The sequence below is a fragment of the Syngnathus typhle genome, linkage group LG14 (assembly GCF_033458585.1).
Source record: "Syngnathus typhle isolate RoL2023-S1 ecotype Sweden linkage group LG14, RoL_Styp_1.0, whole genome shotgun sequence".
NCBI lineage: Eukaryota > Metazoa > Chordata > Actinopteri > Syngnathiformes > Syngnathidae > Syngnathus > Syngnathus typhle.
The window spans coordinates 3,769,935-3,788,683 of NC_083751.1; the positions used below are offsets into that span (position 1 = coordinate 3,769,935).

Sequence of the window (18,749 nt, forward strand, 5' to 3'; positions counted from 1 at the left end):
TCACAAAGAAGAAATTCGTCACAACCATTTGTGACGAATGAAACCCGTTTCTTATTACCTAAGTCTTTTTTTTTAAAGAAAGGAAAACCCGCATGCCGCCGTGAAAACTCGTACAGTTCGCAGTATTAAACGTTACAATGTTTGAATATGTGCCGTGTCGCGTACGAGACGCTTTTGCGTATGTTTTGTTTTGTTGTCGTCGCGCTACACTGAGATGGAGCTCATAATAGCTCGCTTCAAGTCGTGTGTGCTATTACTTTAGAATCAATTGGACTTTCATTTTCATAGTGCGTGAATTTGTCGTTTGGCTTCAGCTATAATTTGTCTTGTTGCAGGTAACAAGATGAATCAGGAGAAATTGGTCAAACTTCAGGCCGAAGTGCGGATAGGAGGGAAGGTAAGTGTCTTAGACCAAATTTCTGTCATCTACTGGAAAATCACTCGACGTCTCTGTTACAGAGGAATCATTACTTCAGACTACCAGGAATGCAAATATGTTTGTATGGTTTCAGGGTTCAGCACGCAGGAAGAAGAAGGTGGTACACAGAACTGCTACAGCAGATGACAAAAAGCTTCAACTTTTACTAAAAAAGTTGGCTGTCAAAAATATTGGCGGGATTGACCAGGTAAATACTTCCGAATGCGGAAGTGCATCATCGTACTTCCCGAAATATAAATAACAGGTAGTGACTGTCATTGATCTTCTTTCAGGTCAACATGATCAAGAACGACGGGACGGTGATCCACTTCAACAACCCCAAAGTGGAGGCCTCGCTGTCGGCCAACACGTTCGCCGTCATGGGATACGCCGAGTGCAAGCGGTTTTATTCTTTTGTTTCCAGCACTTGACAGCAAATCTCCAAAAGTAGAAGACATCGAGGAAGAGGAGGATGATGTTCCAGGTAGTTTTTTTGTGGTTGTTGTATCTATTGCATAAAAGACCTAAGCCTGGTACATGGTTGCCAATTTTGACATTACATCCCAATTTAAAATCAGAAGTGAGTGACACATGATTAAGGGGGGGGGGGGATGTTTTCACTTGTTGTGTTAGCTTGTTGCCGTGAAGATTTGGTGGAGAACTTTGACAAAAACCAGAAAAAAACTGGGTGCAAACACACACAAACGAGAGACTTTTCTTCTTCCAGATGACCAAGCAGGCTGACATCATTCGAGCTTCATTTGTCGCCACATTGTCAGTCATTTTAAATGTTCAAAGTTGTTTGTTTATGACAACAGTATAAAGATGATTCATTTTTCTAGAGGCCGTCGTCATCACTGCCAATTGAGGGATCAAAGAATTCAAACCAGCAGAGCCACATTAGGTACACCCATACAAACTAATGGTAATGAACAACAAATAAACAAGCTGTTTCAGTAGTTTTTATTTCTATTTTGAAGTGGTCTAGTGCTTTAGCTAATTTAGCACAAAAAAATAGGATCTGCCAGCACAATACAGAGCCCCAACCACAAATATCTGGTTTATGCACAACGTGTGACGTCAGCACAGCTCCATGCGCCTCGAGAGTTTCCTCCTTTTGAAGAGCTGCAGAGAAACACAAGGGGGGCAGGGAGGGGGTCGCTCACAGGGGGGGTAGAGAGCCAACACCTCTCTCCCCCCCAACCCGTCATTATTTCAGATGCAGCTGCTGTGTGCGATGTAAGCGCAAGACCATGTTGAAGTTGTTCTCCGCGCGGGACGACGACAACGAGAGCCTCTTGGGGGGCATCGCAGAAGGTGAGAAGTCTATTTCTTATCTTTTCGTGCACTCTCCATCCATACTACCTTTCTTTGCATGTGCGTCACGATGACGACGACGATGATTTTTTTTTTGCGCGAAAAGCGCTAATGCAGCATTTTTTTCCACAACGCGCTTTTCCCTCCACCTTCTTGTTGAGTGTCACAAAAGGAATAAAGGCATAAAAATGGAATGTGCAATGTCCCGTTGTCGTTTGCTTACTCTTCCGGACGAGTGTCGCATTGGCGAGCTCGGAGTGAACTCAATGCGTCACACAACCTGCAGCATTTAAGCGTCACACTTTTATGACCAATTTACCATTCAGTGTTTGAATCCCGATTTTCTGGGAACATGGCATTAATACATCTTGATTGGATTTAATTACTGCTGCAAAAACGCGCAGTTGTCAGGTGATGCTCATGAATCCCCCCCCCCCCCCCCTTTTTTTTTTTTTTTTTGCCATGTGCGCTACTCGGGATGTATTCTGTTATCGTGAATGCAATTTGACGTTGTGATGAGTCACTAAGAAGAAAAATGCCTGACAAGTGGTCCTCGGTTCTGGCACTTGGATTCTTGTTTCCTGAATTTGACATTTTTCCTTGAAACAGATGAAGGAGACAACCCGTCCCTCGGTGACACCAAGCTGCCCTGGCTAAGCAGACCTTATCTCCTGGTGCTCAAAGATGCAGGCGATATGTCCAAATCAAAGCAAATCAGATCCGAAGTTCCATCTTCCAAGTCGCCCTCGGATGAAATGGTCACGCCGTGTGAAGGAAAACCTCCTGCCAAGATGCTCCACGTGGAGGAAGGTGGCTGCATGGTGACTCCATGGGGCGAAGTCATGCGCGAGGAGCCTCCAGGCCCTCTGCTTCTGAGTCCGGCCCAAGAAGAGAGGAAGCTCAAAACCTCCAAGGAGGACTCTGTGATCGAGGAGAAGGAGATGGAAGAATCCAAAGACCTCCAGAATCATCTTAAAGAAGCTGTGTCCAATTCGGGAGAAGAAGCAAAAGCCTCCGCATCTTCCCCGGTCCATCCTGACAATGAGTCCGATCCGGTCGACATCTTGACCAAAGATCAATCCAACTCCTTGGGGGAGGTTGCTCCGGTCTGGATCCCGGACGCAGAGGCTCTCGTGTGCATGAAGTGCAGCGTCAAGTTCACGTTTACCAAACGGAGGCACCACTGTCGCGCTTGTGGCAAGGTGAGGCTCATCCTTCGTCCCTCCCTTCTGGTGTTTTGTGCACTTCTCAAGTCATTCAATATACGTGTGCATGTGCACGGGTGTGTCGTCAGGTGTTTTGTGCACTTTGCTCCGGCCTGAAGTTCAGACTTACACATCTGGACGGCAAGGAGGGGCGGGTTTGTGTTTCCTGTCATTCAACCCTCATTAAAAGTGAGCCACTTATGTTTTTTTTTTTGTTTTTTTTTGCCAATGTCACCTTTGAGATGGCGGGGGGGGGGGGGGGGGGGGCTTTTGAAAACACCGCAACAACAATCGGTATCTTCCTCCCAGGCACGTCGCCGAGGTCGAAAAGGAGGGTGTGGTTCGCAGATGAACTCCTAATCGACAAGCAGTCCGAGTCCGCCCCCGCCACGCCGGTCAGAGGTCACGGGTTCTCGCCATCTATGAGCCGAGCGGCGCCAAGTGGGGCAGGGTCGCCGCAACCCAGGAGAGCCTCCAGACCACATGGGGGCGCTAATGTAGGATCACCCCCAAAAAAGACACCACATTTGTTTGAGTTGTATTCTTAATCTTACGTTCCTCTTCCAGGAGGCGAGTGCTCCTCGAAGCTGGGGAATGTCTACTCTTGTGAACAGCTCGTCCAACCTCATCCCGCTGCAAGGCCTGCCGCCGATCCTCACCTCCACAGGAGTCAAAGGAGGTGCAGTACTAATTATCCATCAATATGTTGTCTCCGGTACCGTTTATGTAACAATGAGTTCGACCTGCTTCAGCTTTATCTTCAAACTCAAAGTTGCCCGACCTTGCGGCTGGAGACAGAACAATTTCACAGTGATTTATTTTAAAGCAACGTGAATATTTCTGGAGGTCCCGCAGATAAGGCCAATGTCAGAATAATTACAGCTTCGAGTTGCCCTTGGTCTGCTTAAAGCACTTTAATCCGGTCCCTCCTCAGATTACACCGTGGAGGAGCGGCCCTCCGAGACCTTGCTCATCCAAGAGCTGGAGAGCGGCCGCTCTAGCTCTCTGGTTTTTGTCCTCAATGCCAACCTGCTCGCCATGGTCAAGATGGTCAACTGTAAGTTGTTGGTTTTTTCGGTTTGTGACTTCCACCGCGCCGCTTTGACACTTACATGCTTGTGGCACAGACGTTAACAGGAAGTGTTGGTGCGTGACCACCAAAGGAATGCATGCCGTGGGTCAGGTGGAGGTGGTGGTGCTCCTGCAGTGTTTGCCTGAGGAGAAGAGCTTTCCCAGGGATCTCTTCAGCCACTTTGTCCAGCTGTACAGGGACAGTCTTACCGGTAAGGTCATTTCATTAGGTACACATTCTCTTTCAAAATTTGGTTCCAAAGGGTCACACCAGTGATGATATGGCTTGTTGGTCTAGTGGTATGATTCTCGCTTCGGGTGTGAGAGGTCCCGGGTTCACTTCCAGGACAAGCCCACCTTCAAGTCAAGTGTCCCGCTGAATAGTTTACGTTCTTGATATCTTCTCTTTCTCATCCACAGGGAAGTTGATCAAGCACTTGTCACTGTCGCTGTCCGGCAGCCGCTTCCTGGGCAGCGAGGAGCACGCGGGCCTCTTGTTTGTCCGTCCCACCCGTCAGTCGCTTCAAGGTCTGCCACTGCCCAGCCAGCCGTACCTCTTCGGCCTGCTGCTCCACCGGGCCGAGGTGGTCTGGGCCAAGACGTTCCCCCTGCGTCTCATGCTGCGCTTGGGTGCTGAGTACCGATGTGAGTCTACATCATGAGGACAGAAGCCAACTTTTAATTTCTTTTGGGGTTAGAGGTCACCGGTTCATATGCAAGTTCCTAATTGGCTTCTGATTTCTTTCTCTTTCTTTTCTTTGCAGTTTACCCATGTCCTCTGTACAGTGTCCGCTTTAGGAAGCCATTGTTTGGGGAAATAGGCCACACAGTCATGAGACTTTTAGTGGTGAGTATGAATTGTGTGCTACATTCAGATTTGGTACCATATAATATTATATTGAATGCAAATGAAGAAGACTTTCACAAGTACTGTGAGGGACTCATTAATCGCAGCAATATAATTTTTCCGCAGAGGATAAAGAAAATCGTGAGCATTGTCTGTCTACATGTGTTGCTTCACCCTTTGTGATCAGATATATGTTCATTAATTTTAGGGTTTAACACCGCCTCATCCATACTAGTCAATAGCCCGCCTAGGACGTTTCTTAATACGTGTAAGAATTTAGCTAGTTTCAAATGAAAGGAGAGTTATGTGAATTCTACATAAAAGTTCAATCTAATTACATTTCCCCTTAAATTCCCGCCACTTTGCCCGTGCAGGACTTTAGGAATTTTCGTTATAGTCTTCCAATGGTGCCGGGGCTCACGGTGGACCTGGAGGCTCAGAGAACCTGCATCAAGATCCCAACTAGCGGCTACAACGAGGTGAGATGGGAGATTTGCACTGTGCCGTTTTGAAAATTCTTTCATTCGTGGTTTCCTGCCACGTCAGCTGATGAAGGCCATGAACAAGTGCAACGAGCATGTCCTGGCCATGGGCGCTTGCTTCAACGAGGAGGCCGATTCTCACCTCATCTGCGTGCAAAGGGACGACGGGCAGTACCAGACGCAAGCCATCAGCATTCACAACGAGCCGCGGAAAGGTAACCAAGCAACGCTATTAATATTATTTTTTTTTTTGAGGGGGTCACAGTTGAAGACTCGTGTTTGTCTGTCCCTTTTCTCCACTTAGTGACTGGCTCGTGTTTTTTCATATTCAGCAACGCGCTGAAAGCAACGGCAGGTTACTTCGCCAAATCCAGCATCGTAGAAGGTAACGCAACAAGGGGGCGACTTTACTCTTTCGTTGTTTCGACTTCTCCACAATATTCATCTTTCTTCGTATATTGTAAATGTGTGTGTGTTCACTTGAACAGCCTGTTTGGCACTGTCTGTCAATGTTGCCAAATGTATATTAGCGTGTGTGTGTTCTTGAGTGTGTGTCATCCCCCAACCAGATGGACTAATGGTGCAGATTAGCCCAGAGACCATGGCAGAACTACGTAGGTCGCTCCGGGAGATGAAGGACTACGTCGTCACTTGCGGCCGCGTGGACCGAGCCGACAGCCAGGAGCTTGTTTGTGTGCAGTGGGTGGAGGCCAAGTGTACCTTCAATAAAGGGTCGGGCGCCTCCACCTGCTTGGAGTTTATTGATCCAAATTGGAATTCAGTTGAGACATGTTTGGTCGTTGTCCACAGGGTTATAAGCCCCATTGATGGTAAATCCATGGAGTCCATCAGCAGTACCAAGATGTTCCAGAAATCCGAATACAAAGAAAACGGGAAGATTATTCACTGGACAGAAGTGTGTTTGACCTACTTTTAAAAGCAATATGTTCCGATTTTACGTCGACGAATGTCGTGTGCAGGTGTTCTACCTGCAGAGAGCCGAGCCCCCGAAAGGAATGGCGGCCAATGTGCCAGAACACAACCGACTGACGGAGCGGATCGCCAGAGCTTTTTGCTTGGCGCTGTGCCCGTACCTCAAACTCCTCAAGGAGGACGGCATGGCCAAATTGGGGCTGCGTGTCACCTTTGACCCCCAGCAGGTCAGTGTGATGCATTCCAACATCTTCATAAAGATAAGATTCATGTTGATTTTTGATTGACACTTTCAGAGTGGTATTCAAATTATGATTATATCAGTTATAATTGTAATATTTCTTTGTTGATAATCTCAGGTGGGCTTCGTGGCAGGCAGCAACGGGCACCCTCTCCCTCCTCAGTATTTGAACGCCCTGGACAGCACGCTCATCCCGGTCATCCACAGCAGGGGGCGCAAGAGAGGCGACGAGGCCCTCGTGATGGAGCTTATCTTTTACATCCTGGAGTACATCACATAAAAGTAACACAAACGCAACACTAATTGGATCTTTTTCCCTGAAATTCAGCGGGACAATCCACTCATGGTGGGTTTTCTAATCTTACCCAGCAGCAACGTGGGTGTTATCAGTCAAACAAGACATCAAATAGACAAAACATTAGTAGCAATTCCACAGCTTGAGTGGGAACAGAACCTTTAACAGAGGGGCTGGATTCAGACCCTGCTAGTTTAGATAAAAGAGAATGACCTAGTTAGTAGTGGATGCACATGTAATGAATGCCTGAAGAATGCTCTTGAATGGAATGTTGAATTTAATTATTGACACGGCCTTGAATTAAAATTTGCAATGAAAATAACAACTCTCTGATGAACCATGTTTGCAGAGAAAAAGTCAATCCTAAAAGTTGGCCGTAGTGGGCTCATGGAGGAAATTTGAGAATAAAATGCACTATATTTTAATATAACTTAAATGCAAGAAGATTGTCATAAGATTAAAATGAATTTAACATAATTCAATTATTTGATTGCAGAAATAACAACTGTCCCTTTTTGTCAATGAACCAGCTGAACCGAGGGGGCGTTCTGTCTTCAACAAAGCAGAATGCACCGCTTGTGTAACTCCTACGAGCCAGAGTCACATTCTTCGCATATCCCGGGCGAGAGGCACAAGACAAGTCATGCTTTTAGTCTTTGTTGCAACAAGGTCACACGCTGATCTGATGATGACGACACAAGAAAACCCTGAAATTTTACATGAAATAAGAAAAGACACGCAATGCACCCAAGATCATTTCTATCATGGTTTATTGGCATTTTATTTTTAAATACACAATTTAGAAAGTAGAAAGCCTAACCAATACAATTAGTCATTTGGTTGTAAAACTATTTACAGGTAAAAAGTCTTTTCAAGTCTTCTGTACAGTCGTCTGTCCACAAAGGGGTTTATTGAGGACACATGAAAGGCAACCAGTGTGATACTAAACTCGTAAGTCAGTGAAAATCTTCTCTTCATAAATTGTGCTTTCCCCAAAAACTCAGAGAGACAACCGAACCAACCGAATGTGGAATCCCCCTTTGTGGAAGTCATGGACCGCGTGACTTCCCTCCCACGGTTCACAGAGACAACTCAAAATAGGACAAGAAACACAGCCAAAATCATCTTTGGAATCCGTGATCGGTGCATCGGCTTAGTGAGGTCATACTTTTTGGGAGTTTTCTTCCTGCATCCCTAGGCCTTCTTCATCTTGCCCATGGGAGCGCTGCCGTTTTCGTAGTGGGCCGAACCGTTGCTGGTGCCGTTGGCCGCGGTGTGTTTGACGCCGTTCTCGTGGTGCTTGCCGTTAGCGTAGACTGCAGGTGGGGCGGCGGCCGTGCCGTTGTGACGCGACTTGATGTCCTGCTTGGGCAGCCGCTTGCCCTTGACGTAGGCCTGAACCCAGAAGTTGGAGAAGAGCACGAAGAAGAAGGTGCCGTAAACCCACACCATGTGGATGATGATGGGGAACTGGTAGTCGCAGCTGTCCATGAAGTAATACTGAGTCACGTGGAGGGATACCAGGACAAACTGGGTCTGGCAAGGGGGAACCAAAGCAAGACGGATGAGTAAGGAGCTCAAGTGAAACGGTAAAGGAGAACAAGAACTTCAATACGACGTACGAGCTGAATGGCTGTCATGTATTTCTTCCACCACAGGAACTTCTGGAAGCGAGGTCCGGCGGCAGCGAGGAAATAGTAGAAATACATGATCACGTGGACAGAAGAATTCACCATTGCGTGGAAGGAGCCCATTCCACCTGAGGCCGGAAACACACAGAACGTAAAGGTAAAAAAAATCAAGTGTTTCTGTCATCTTAAGCTAACACTAGAATTGTATTTTTTTATATTTGTATATTGAACATCTCTTTCTGGCCCCATCTTATTGATACCTAAAATTAATTTTTCAGTTATTTCTTAACTTCTCATGGAGAGCCAATTGAGCCAATCAGAGACCGTAGCCACTAGACCGTAGTTAATCAAATCTTACTAGCAGCTAAACTGAAAGCCATTAGTGTATTTCCATGGACTAAGTCACAGTTGAAAGAATTTTTCAAAACAAAATGGTGGTCTGACATTCCAGGTTTCCATCAGACTATAAACGGTTATCACTGGCCAGAGTCTGTGGAGAGACAAAGGCTTTTTGACAAGATAGCAAAAGAACGGTATGTAAGTGACACGCAGTCACGTCCGCGATCGAAGTTTGAGTTTTGTGTGTACTCACCGGGAGCGTAGCCAACTCCCCACCACCAAGTCCAGGGCATGAAAGAGTGGTGGAAGATGTGCAGAAAGGTGATCTGCCCACTCTTTTTTCTCAACACAAAGAAGATCTATCCCCCCCAAAAATAAAATAGGTTTTCTTTACTAAACTTCACTGACACCAATGTTTATGCTGATCGCAAACTGCGTTACTTACAGTGTCCATGAGCTCGATAATTTTGGAGAACCAAAACAACCAGGCTACCTCAACCATCTGAAGGGGGGGAAAAAAAAAAAAAAAGAGACCACCGCTCATAAACACGGTACGTGCATGTTTGTTCAGCTATGTTTAGTATTTTCTTGAGTGGGGGGGGTCACTTTTTTTCATGCTGTGTCAATGTTATTGCTGAATTTTGCACAACTGTTAAGATCTTTATCTATTGTGGCAACATTTTCCTGTATTTCCACAATAAACACTAGGAAGAGTCATTCTAAGATATCTGCACTTTTAAAATAAGAGACAGCATAACTACTAAAACAGAATGCTTCACGTCAAACTTGTTTTTAGCTTTCAGTATACCCACAAATATTCCCATCTGAGCTATCTTAAATGGAAAAAAAAAAATCCAAACTTACTCGAAGTGCTTGAGGGCTGTCAGACATATCGATTGCGTCACATCGCCAAGTATACGTCGTGGCCCAACCAGACATCAAAAACTTAAAAAAAACAAACAGACTTAAAATTTTGAAACAACATGCAAAATGCAGCTTCAGCAGACTTGGAGATGCAAAGCAGACTCACCTCGTAAACGATGTATATCGACAGTGCCACCAGTGAAAAATTATAGACGATCATGGCTTCCTTTAACTGGAAAGGCTTTCGGGAGGCCATAATATGAGGGCCAAGGTACAGTACAAAGAACAGGTAGCACAGCAAAATTGCAGTCATGGGAACAGGACTCTGCATCAGGAAATGATTCTTCACTCGAGGATCTAGAGGAAGAAAATAGCGGTTGACGATTGTGAAATGGAATAAAAATTTTAAAAAAACTCAAAATCCATAAGGTTATTTAAAGGAGACTGACCAACTCCTGCGACGAGGTAGTCGTATATATCCATGGCGTGTGAGCCAAACTCCTTGAGCTCTTGCAGCATGTTTGCTGTTTTGTAGCCAGTTACCTAAAATTAAAAAAGAAAATTAGACAAACACACCACAAATGCAAAAATAAAACCACAATGATTATTCCAGTAATTTCTTCCGTCAGTTTCTTTAGCGGAACCTTGTGACTTGTGTCAGTCTGCACAAGATCATGCCTCATGAAATAAAAAAGTGGTTAATCATTACTCAACGCTGTAATTTCCACACACATTAGCAAATCAAACAGCAAGAATTTCCAAACATCTTCAATGTCTCGCTGCTCACAAAGCAAAAAGCTGCATTTTAAGACATACCTGCTGATTCAGCTGCACACAAAAAAAAATCCACTTTTACCTAGTAATCCAAGTACTTCCCCAAACCAAACAAGTCCAATGAAAATTACAGGATGCCCGGTTTAGCTCATGCGACATGGCCTGACATCAGATGGGGAGGGGCCGGGGGGGGAGGAGGAGGAGTGGGATGGCTTTCGCCACTCCTCGCTACTTCCTCACTTCTCAGCCCCGACACATAAATATCGGCAAAAATTAGATTGTAGATCGAGATTGTTGTACCTCTGCAATCTTAAAGTTGAACTAGAAATATGGCGAGCATGAACACATTAAACTCTGATGGCTTTGGAGGACAAATGGGTCGTGTTCACCTTTGAAAGTGGAGTAAGAGAGCGCCATTGTTTGATGTACAATCAACAATGACCGACCACACAAGAGCGGGCCGGCCCTCCTTGAGCCAATATCATTACAAGCAGATATGTTGTCGCCAAGGACGGCAAACAAAGGCGGGTTAAATATTTCCCTCAGATGGGTTTGGAATTAAAAGCCTCCAGGCTATGCTTTCGGAAAAAACGATTTGTTTGAAGCTTTGGACATGCAAGTGAGGGAGGGAACAAAAACATTTTTCCAAGTACAGCATTGCCTCAATGGCAGTGAACTAAATTCAACGAAACATAAAACAGAATGACACCTTGTGTATCTAAAACAAACAGAGCTTTAACCTTTCAGTCCACTATCTTGACGCTAACGCTTAATAGCATCCACCTCAATAATTTTAAAAAGTGAATGTTAGTTAACTGACAAACTAAAAGAGAATTCCACATTATATATTTAACTGACAGCAAAACCACCATCTAACCAGAAAAATAATACTAAAAAAAAAAACATTTGGGCCTGCGTGTACACAATGGACCCACTCACTTTAAGACAAAGTTCTCCCGCTGACTCGTCGAAACTTATTCGGCCGGCCGTAACGCATGACAAGATCAGATAAATGACATTTCACAAAACTCTTACGCATAACGCTGTGGCTGGTATTTGAGGCGGGCGCCTCACATTTCAGCAAGCGCACCCTCATGTGCAAACGTCAAGGTCTTGATCTGAGGAAAAATGCTCAACAGTTAAGCCGTAGAAAACATAATGTAGCGGACCAGCTGAAAAGAAGGTGGAGCTGATCCGTTAACTGGGCCTTTTTTTTTTTTGCAGTAATGCCAGTATGACAAGTGCTTGGAATAATCGCACGTCCATTCGAGTTCAAAAATCTCCCAACCATGACAACCATAGGGATAGGGAGAAACAACATACATATAAATCACCTGAAACCCAGATAAAGATCATAGTTGAAGGGAATTGAAATTAAACCTCCGTCTTTGCACTTTGTCCAGCACTTCAACGACAACTAAACGGCACCACAATGCCGATAGTCTTAACACACACCAGATTGTAAAGCTAGCACTTGTTGATTTTTAGCAAAGTCAATAAAAGAATAAAAAAAACAAATGAACTAATTTGACAATATTCCTTTCATTGACAATAGGCACTTAATTTGTTATTGCGAGGAGATTAACTCCGCCTAGAGGAGGTGTGACGCAACACAGATTGACCTCGATTTGCCATTCTTGACATCATGCATGTTCCTCGAAAGCACGTTAAGAGTGCCTCAACTGCACCAAGAAACCATTAATGGGCCAATCGAGTGCAACAATTCATTGATAACAATGCCCCAAGTCTAGAAGCCAGAAACTTCCTTAAGAGCGTGTGTAGTTTTTTTTTTTTCCCCAAGCCACATGACACCATTACGCATGATGTATCTCCTCAGCAATTCCCGTCAATGCTAAAACCAGAAAAACAACACTATGTAACATTATAGTCAGTTGGATTTTCAACCATGGTTTGTTTGAGCTTAGCCTTGACAACAAAGTGGCGGGTTGACAGCTAGTGAAGGAGACAAAGTGGAGTGCTTCCTGCTCAGTGAATGAATCACATGATGGAAAATAAAGGTGGGAAGAGTTAATGATGAACAAACAGGGATAAGGGATGTGGGAGTTAAAAAAAAAAAAAAAAAAAAAACACCCAAAGTAAAAAGTAAAGCATCTGTTTGTTAGGGGAAAAGGCCAAAAGTTTAACTTCCAGTACTCACATGAAAATAACAAATCAAATGACATAAAACGGGGTGCGCACCAAGTTAGTTCGATTTAAACTTACCCTGCTGAAAAAAAAGGACTTTCCAGCTTCGGAAAAACTAAAGCCAGCGTTGAGAGAATCCTCTTCGGGAGCCTCTCTCGCGCTTGCTCTCTCTCTCTCGGGGAGAAGAGTGGAGCTGGTAGAAACTGCAGTGCGATGAGGGAGAGAATGAGCGTGTGTGTGTGTGTAACAGAGGGGAGGGAATGGAAAGAAGAAAAAAAAAAATCAACCGACAGACGTGACTGGTACAGCCGTCTTCCGACTCTCCACCCTCCCTGACTCACACCGGTGGATGAATAACCAGCACAGAAACAGACTGAGAGCGAAATAGAGAAACGAGATCTGTTTAAACACACATCGTAGCAAATGAAAGCGAGAGCACGGCCTGACTTTCAGTACGACCCCTTTCTCTCGCCTCCCAACGACTCTCCTGGCCACACCCTACACACACACATTGGCATGGAAAGCTGGCTCTCAAATTGCCCCGTTTGTCCTCACTAGGGTGGGAAGATGAAGCGGGCGAGGAATCAATGGCACCCGCTATGGTCAAGGCCAGCCATTGTTCTACGTTATGGCACAGTTTGCTGAACGAGCCTCATAGTGTTCAAATTTGAAAAAGGGGAAAGAAACATTTGCTACTTGTTAAAAATATACACGAGGTTTAGTGTATCGTATTTTGTTAAAAGTAAAATGTTGATGTGATAAGGCCACCAATCATTAACAGTCTTAATCCAATTTGATTTACTGGCTCATATTTATGCCAAATGTTGACATGATAAACCCACCAATCATTAACATTATAGTCTTAATCCAATTTGATTTACTGACTCATATTTATCCCAAATGTTGACATAAGGCCACCAATCATTAACATTATAGTCTTAATCCAATTTGATTTACTGACTCTTATTTATCACCCTTGAATGTTGCGAAGTTGTCATGGAGAACATTTAACATCGTACATTAACTCTAATGAAATGTCATTAATTCACGTTTTAATTTTAGTGTAAACCTAGGACCAAAAACATGCTAAATTTGATTTGTAAATTAAAGAGGGAAGAGGACCATAAAAAAAATATTTGTTTTGAGTGAGTGAAATGCAACAGCAGGTCACAAGAAATAATGACTAACAATCATTGTTAGCATCTTTTCTCATTGTGTTGTATAATAGGATAACTAAAAAAATAACATCACTAAAGTCAATTTAGTTCATCGAGCGAATTCTCCACCTTTGGGTGTGCTCTACATTTTGGCTGGACTTTGCAACATTGCCAACACGCATAAAACAAACAATGGCTTTGTCAATCAACACCATCCCCAAATGATGTTTACTGAAGGCCTAGCAAGCGCAGACAAAAATCGGACTTGATGACAACATATCTCAGCTGACTGCATATGACAAGAATGCCTCTTTAGTTTAGCACCTCATTATTCCTCACAAGTAGTGGTTTCCGAAATCGGACTTTATCCTTGCCGCACCCAAATATGAAGTTGTACTCATGTCATATTAATAGCACTAATGACACTCGCCGATTGGGAGTTAAAAGAAAATTTTAAAAAGGCAATTAAAGGGGGAAAAAAATACACGCGGAGGAAGAGGAATTTCATTCATAAGATTGACAAGCGGAGTGCGGAGAAAAAAAAAAAAAAAAAAACAAGACTCTGCAAATGCTCCATATTGTAACGAGTTTAAAATGATAAAATCGTTATCAAGTAAATACAGCTGGACTGGACTAAAAGTGCGGAGGCAACCTGGTACACAGACCGACTGGGCTGGTTTGACTTGTCACTCAAGCCCCGTTGGGTTGCTGGCTTGCGGGTGGTGGTGGCAGCAGGAGTCGTGCGTCCCTCCTCCAAATGCCACACTAAACACCTGACAACAAAATACATCATCATCCCGCAGCGTAGTCGCAATAAAATGATTGTCATCTCGCCCCGTGAGGCCAACGCCTGTCGAAATTACGACCTTAGAACAAAACTGTAATAGAGGAAATGCAAATGTCAATCATTGTGGTTTTGTTTAAAAGCTAGTTATGAAAGCAACCAAAATTAGCTTAGCAATTAGCATTGGCTTCTTGTGCTCTGTCATTGTGACTTCTTATCTGCCCTTATTGAAAATGATGCTGCATCTTATTTGCTACCACAAAAGCGATGATTAGTTTTGACACTTTTGATGCCAGCTAGCAAGCGGAGCTAGCAGCTTGTGCATCCATCTGAGTGCGTTTGTGCAGCACATTATCTAGAATCACAAATCCGATCAATCGTTCATCACTACGCTAGAAATCTACAATGACCTTATTTAGTCAGCAGCCGCCATCACCCAGATAGGCCACAAAATGCTGACGCCAGTAAAATTCCTGTGACGAGATGTATTTCTGATATACGTTTGCGTGCAACGACACTTCGAAATCTTCTGTGATAGCAACGTATGACCTAATGTACAAATGTCATCATTGGGTGTGGAGTTCAAAAGTTTGACTTGCTGCCATGCGAGTAATTATCACAGTAATTGCTATAAGTTTGAAGCAAAACAACTCAATCATATTTAAACCATTATGTGTGTGCAACTAACAAAAAGAGCACGAGTGCAAACATATATAATCGACATTTAGAGCGCGGAGTCTGCCATTGCTGTCTGGGCCAAACTTGCTCTGTTGAAGCACCGTGTGAAATATTTGCAGTGCGCTTAACATGGAATACATCCAGACCACACAGAGAAAAAAATAAATAAAAAATTCAAATGCATCCCAAAGCAACAGGTAGTGCTAAAACACCTGCAACATTTAAAAATAGAAAAATAATTTATGGTTACTCCTGACAAGAATTGTATAACAGAAATTTTAGAAATATAAAAATAAATACTACACTTTATTATTTAAAAAAATTACTCGTAGTTCGTAGTCCATGTTAGTCGAGACAGTGAACATTCGGAATGTACTATAGGCTCACTAGGATATAGATTTCAAATACTCATGTATGTACAGAGCGAGGGCTCTCATGTTATTGTCACATTGTGCAGAATCTATGATGTGTTAAATTTTCAGAAAAAATGAGCAATGTCCCAGAAATAATGACAACCCATGTTTGATGTGGTGAATGCCCACGAGAAGTAATTATCCACCTCAGAACTGAATAAATCAAACCAATAGGGAGGACCAAACATGAAGGTGCAACCTGAGGTTAGCGGGGATGGAGCCAAAGTCAAAATGAGCAGTCACAAGCTGGTGTCATTCTACGCTCTTCACGACTCAATGTCAACATAACTTGCTCTGCCGCTTTGTTGAAGACACAAACTAACTTACCAAACACCTCTAGCTCATACCGCAGCTATGTAGCAAAACACAACATAAAAATTGAAGGGTCATAATATAATCCCTTTGCAATGTCAGGATTATTTAAGGTAAAAAATAAAATTCAGAGTATTCAACAAAACCTAATTAAGAATTGCATAAACAGGATGGAAGCTACTCTGTACTCAAGTGGTTTACTGTTACAGCCCCCCTCCTCTAATTTTATTGGAATGTCACATGACTAGCCTGAGGACAAGGTGCCACCTCTTGAGACCCCCCCACATTGACCCACCTTGTTAGGAAATGGATGACCTTTCACCTTTACTGATCTCATTCTCCCAATGCCACACCTTCCCTCCCTCCCGCCTCCACAGGTTTCTCCCTCTCGCCTATGATTCAGTTTTCTGGAACTTTCCACAAGACAACAAAAGCACACCGCTGCATCCTTACCAATGAGCTCATTACCGATAGTGGAGAAACTGCATTTCAGCAGATGCCAATTACCAAACAGAAATGCTGAAATATGGAGGTGTGGCTACTCACTCAAACATATTTTGATGATCTCACAGCATGTCTGTGTTGCAAAGGAGGACAAAGGTGAACTGCAATTTTAGAACCAGGTGGATGTGAATCAAAGTAAATAGCTTGCAATTTGTGTGAAAACACCCTTACACTTGTTATTGCAGGATATTTAAAAAATATTTTCAGGGATATTTTGTTTGAAAGCAGCACCTGTTGCATAATACTAATGGGAATATTTTTGTTCATTTATTGATCCTGTCGAAATTTGCAAGGGACTCAATTGGCCCGGGTAAACGCGCTTTTGCAGGGCAGACTTCCTGTCACAGGAAATGAAATAAAAGCCGGGCTTCTGCCAAAATGTCAGGTTCAAGCAGCCAATGTATAACTGCAACAAATGACACCATGCTTGACAGTGCCTGTTTGTTTCAGAAGCAATTATAGTTAAAAAGTTTTAACCTGTAAACATGCTCATAAGTCTTAAATATATTATGCCAAGGTCACCTTTATAACTGTTTGACAGCAGAGATGCTAAACTCAATATAAAGAGTTTTGACCTTAACTCACCACCATTAGTTACTGGATGTTTAGGCCTGCTACTTGTTTATGTCAGGCCAATGTAAATTTGAGAGTCCAACAATGCGACAGTTTGCTGTGTAAACCTCATGCTTTGCATAATTAAACACCACGGGCAACACACTATGCAAAACTTAAAAATCCCCCACCCTCACTTTTTTTTTTTTTTTTTAAACTGAAAATTGAAAGGTTTGAAGTATTTCCGAACTGGGTGAGAAAATAGTATTTTAAGTTTAAGAGGGGCGGAATATTGCAAATGACTTTCTAAATAAATTAAAAAAAATATATATATATATGCCAATAAACTAAATCCCATACCGTACTTATTCTCAACAACTCACGTTCTTATTTATTTTTTAAATAGAGGTTAACCAAAAATATTTGTCCATTAAAAGTAAAAAAAAAAAGAAAAAAGCCATTTTTAATTGTTGGTATTTTAGCAAGGAACTTGAAGTTTGTCTTGGCAGGGGCAGTCCCCATGCACTCGTGGAATGTTAGAGAATCACTGCCTACAGGTCAGTTGTATTTAACTTTAACGATCTTGCATTAATCGATTAAGAGCAGTGTGTATTCCCGAAAGCTTTTTGATGGTTTAACAACAACCCTTACTTACTACTACCTAAACGTGCACGCACACACATTTAATATACATGCAACTTCAATCAAGTGCCAAAATGAAGAGAGATTGTGTCAATGATGTCGCTGTGAGCAGCTCAGACGACGGACAAATGGTACAGAGCACAATCGGTGTCGGAAATTATAGCCGCAAAAAACAAAGAAATAATGCAATTGCATCATTAAACGCATACGAATAGAAAATGTAAACCGAGTTCGGCTTCATCATTGATGGAGTGGAGATGGTGTTGCACTCAACTCAATAATGTAGGAAAATTCTTCATGGCATGTTAAGTTACTTACTCACTCACTCCCTTTTTTGGGGAGGGGGGGCAGAGGATCGAATCAAGCCAGCGGAGACGGTCAAAACGAGACGGCTAAAGTGGCCCGACGCGTGCGTCTAGTTGCCTCAACCGGATCATTTCCGCATGAAACTTTGAAGCAGAGCACGGCAAAATGCCTTTGAGACAGGAAAGGTGGAGTCAAACTTCCTGGCGCGCTTTGTAAATCGTCATCAAGAGAACATGCCGCAAAAAAGTCGCTATTCTGAAATAGTGCACGCTTTTAGTCAGACAATTTAGCATTAGTAAAAAAAAAAAAAAAAAAAAAAAATGATAGGTAATCATGCTTGAAATAAACAAACCAGGGTTTCCGGTTGTGACAAAGATATAATATCAGCTGTCTATTATGAATTCTAAAGTATGTCAGTGACATCATAAAAAAGATTACTCCATATTTAGTTCAAAGACATTTGTTTGTGTACTGCTGCACCCATGCAGTCTCAAATCACGACGAGGTTATTGTTATTTTTGTCTTGTTATTCGATTGATTCTGAAAGTAGGACTGGTGAGTACAAGAATGTTTGGATGATTCTTTCATCATCAGAACATTTCTTTTACCATCTCTTAAAAACTGCTAAGGATAGCAAGATAAAACCGGTTTTGCTTGAAAAGTCGAATCTTCCAAATTTTCCATTGCAGTGGTCTTACCATGCCATTGTTAGCGTTACAACACAATCAGCGTTTTGTACTTTGTAAAACGTGATTTCCGTGCTGATAATATTGACCGGAAAGGAGAATGCGTTTTGATTGTGCTCCAGTCTTTGAGTCTGAGCCCCCCTGGTGCCATCC

The 18,749-nt window shown here is 43.0% G+C and overlaps 3 protein-coding genes across 8 annotated transcripts; 2 read left to right on the top strand and 1 right to left on the bottom strand.

The window, feature by feature from the left end:
• Position 1: 1 nt before the first annotated feature.
• On the top strand, positions 2-1,377 carry btf3l4 (basic transcription factor 3-like 4). Its single transcript, XM_061298055.1, has 3 exons — positions 2-397; positions 513-626; positions 712-1,377. The coding sequence occupies exons 1-3, from the start codon at positions 344-346 to the stop codon at positions 847-849; spliced, it is 306 nt and encodes a 101-aa protein (XP_061154039.1). The 5' UTR covers positions 2-343; the 3' UTR covers positions 850-1,377.
• zfyve9b (zinc finger, FYVE domain containing 9b) lies at positions 761-12,889 on the top strand. 3 transcript variants are annotated; one of them, XM_061298043.1, is made up of 17 exons: positions 761-902; positions 1,638-1,735; positions 2,345-2,937; positions 3,030-3,129; positions 3,250-3,437; positions 3,508-3,619; positions 3,875-3,997; positions 4,068-4,223; positions 4,432-4,656; positions 4,776-4,858; positions 5,233-5,337; positions 5,405-5,555; positions 5,645-5,725; positions 5,910-6,256; positions 6,321-6,500; positions 6,633-6,796; positions 7,306-7,793. In XM_061298043.1, exons 2-16 carry the CDS (start codon positions 1,672-1,674, stop codon positions 6,792-6,794), a joined length of 2,670 nt encoding a protein of 889 aa, XP_061154027.1. In that variant the 5' UTR covers positions 761-902; positions 1,638-1,671; the 3' UTR covers positions 6,795-6,796; positions 7,306-7,793. The 3 variants fall into 3 exon arrangements, with proteins under 3 accessions (XP_061154027.1, XP_061154029.1, XP_061154028.1); XM_061298045.1 differs by having other exon boundaries at positions 5,910-6,072; positions 6,151-6,256; positions 6,633-7,793; XM_061298044.1 differs by having other exon boundaries at positions 6,633-12,889.
• Positions 7,563-18,060, bottom strand: elovl1b (ELOVL fatty acid elongase 1b). 4 transcript variants are annotated; one of them, XM_061298051.1, is made up of 9 exons: positions 12,641-12,765; positions 11,453-11,535; positions 10,093-10,186; positions 9,810-10,000; positions 9,644-9,724; positions 9,225-9,281; positions 9,033-9,138; positions 8,432-8,568; positions 7,563-8,345 (listed from the first exon to the last, which is right to left on the bottom strand). In XM_061298051.1, exons 3-9 carry the CDS (start codon positions 10,160-10,162, stop codon positions 8,004-8,006), a joined length of 984 nt encoding a protein of 327 aa, XP_061154035.1. In that variant the 5' UTR covers positions 10,163-10,186; positions 11,453-11,535; positions 12,641-12,765; the 3' UTR covers positions 7,563-8,003. The 4 variants fall into 4 exon arrangements, with proteins under 4 accessions (XP_061154035.1, XP_061154036.1, XP_061154033.1 ...); XM_061298052.1 differs by lacking the exons at positions 11,453-11,535; positions 12,641-12,765 and adding an exon at positions 17,923-18,060; XM_061298049.1 differs by lacking the exon at positions 11,453-11,535 and having other exon boundaries at positions 12,641-12,759.
• Between the last annotated feature and the right edge of the window lie 689 nt (positions 18,061-18,749).

Bases quoted from the DNA above. Each gene is read 5' to 3' on its own strand.
- btf3l4 (XM_061298055.1), top strand. From the start codon at position 344: ATGAATCAGGAGAAATTGGTCAAACTTCAGGCCGAAGTGCGGATAGGA. The intron at 398-512 runs GTAAGTGTCTTA...GTATGGTTTCAG, and splicing joins AAGTGCGGATAGGAGGGAAG to GGTTCAGCACGCAGGAAGAA. The intron at 627-711 runs GTAAATACTTCC...ATCTTCTTTCAG, and splicing joins ATATTGGCGGGATTGACCAG to GTCAACATGATCAAGAACGA.
- zfyve9b (XM_061298044.1), top strand. From the start codon at position 1,672: ATGTTGAAGTTGTTCTCCGCGCGGGACGACGACAACGAGAGCCTCTTG. The intron at 3,130-3,249 runs GTGAGCCACTTA...TCTTCCTCCCAG, and splicing joins TCATTCAACCCTCATTAAAA to GCACGTCGCCGAGGTCGAAA. The intron at 6,501-6,632 runs GTCAGTGTGATG...TGATAATCTCAG, and splicing joins TCACCTTTGACCCCCAGCAG to GTGGGCTTCGTGGCAGGCAG.
- elovl1b (XM_061298052.1), bottom strand. From the start codon at position 10,162: ATGCTGCAAGAGCTCAAGGAGTTTGGCTCACACGCCATGGATATATAC. The intron at 8,569-9,032 runs GTGAGTACACAC...TTCCGGCCTCAG, and splicing joins GGGAGTTGGCTACGCTCCCG to GTGGAATGGGCTCCTTCCAC. The intron at 8,346-8,431 runs GTACGTCGTATT...CCCCCTTGCCAG, and splicing joins ACATGACAGCCATTCAGCTC to ACCCAGTTTGTCCTGGTATC.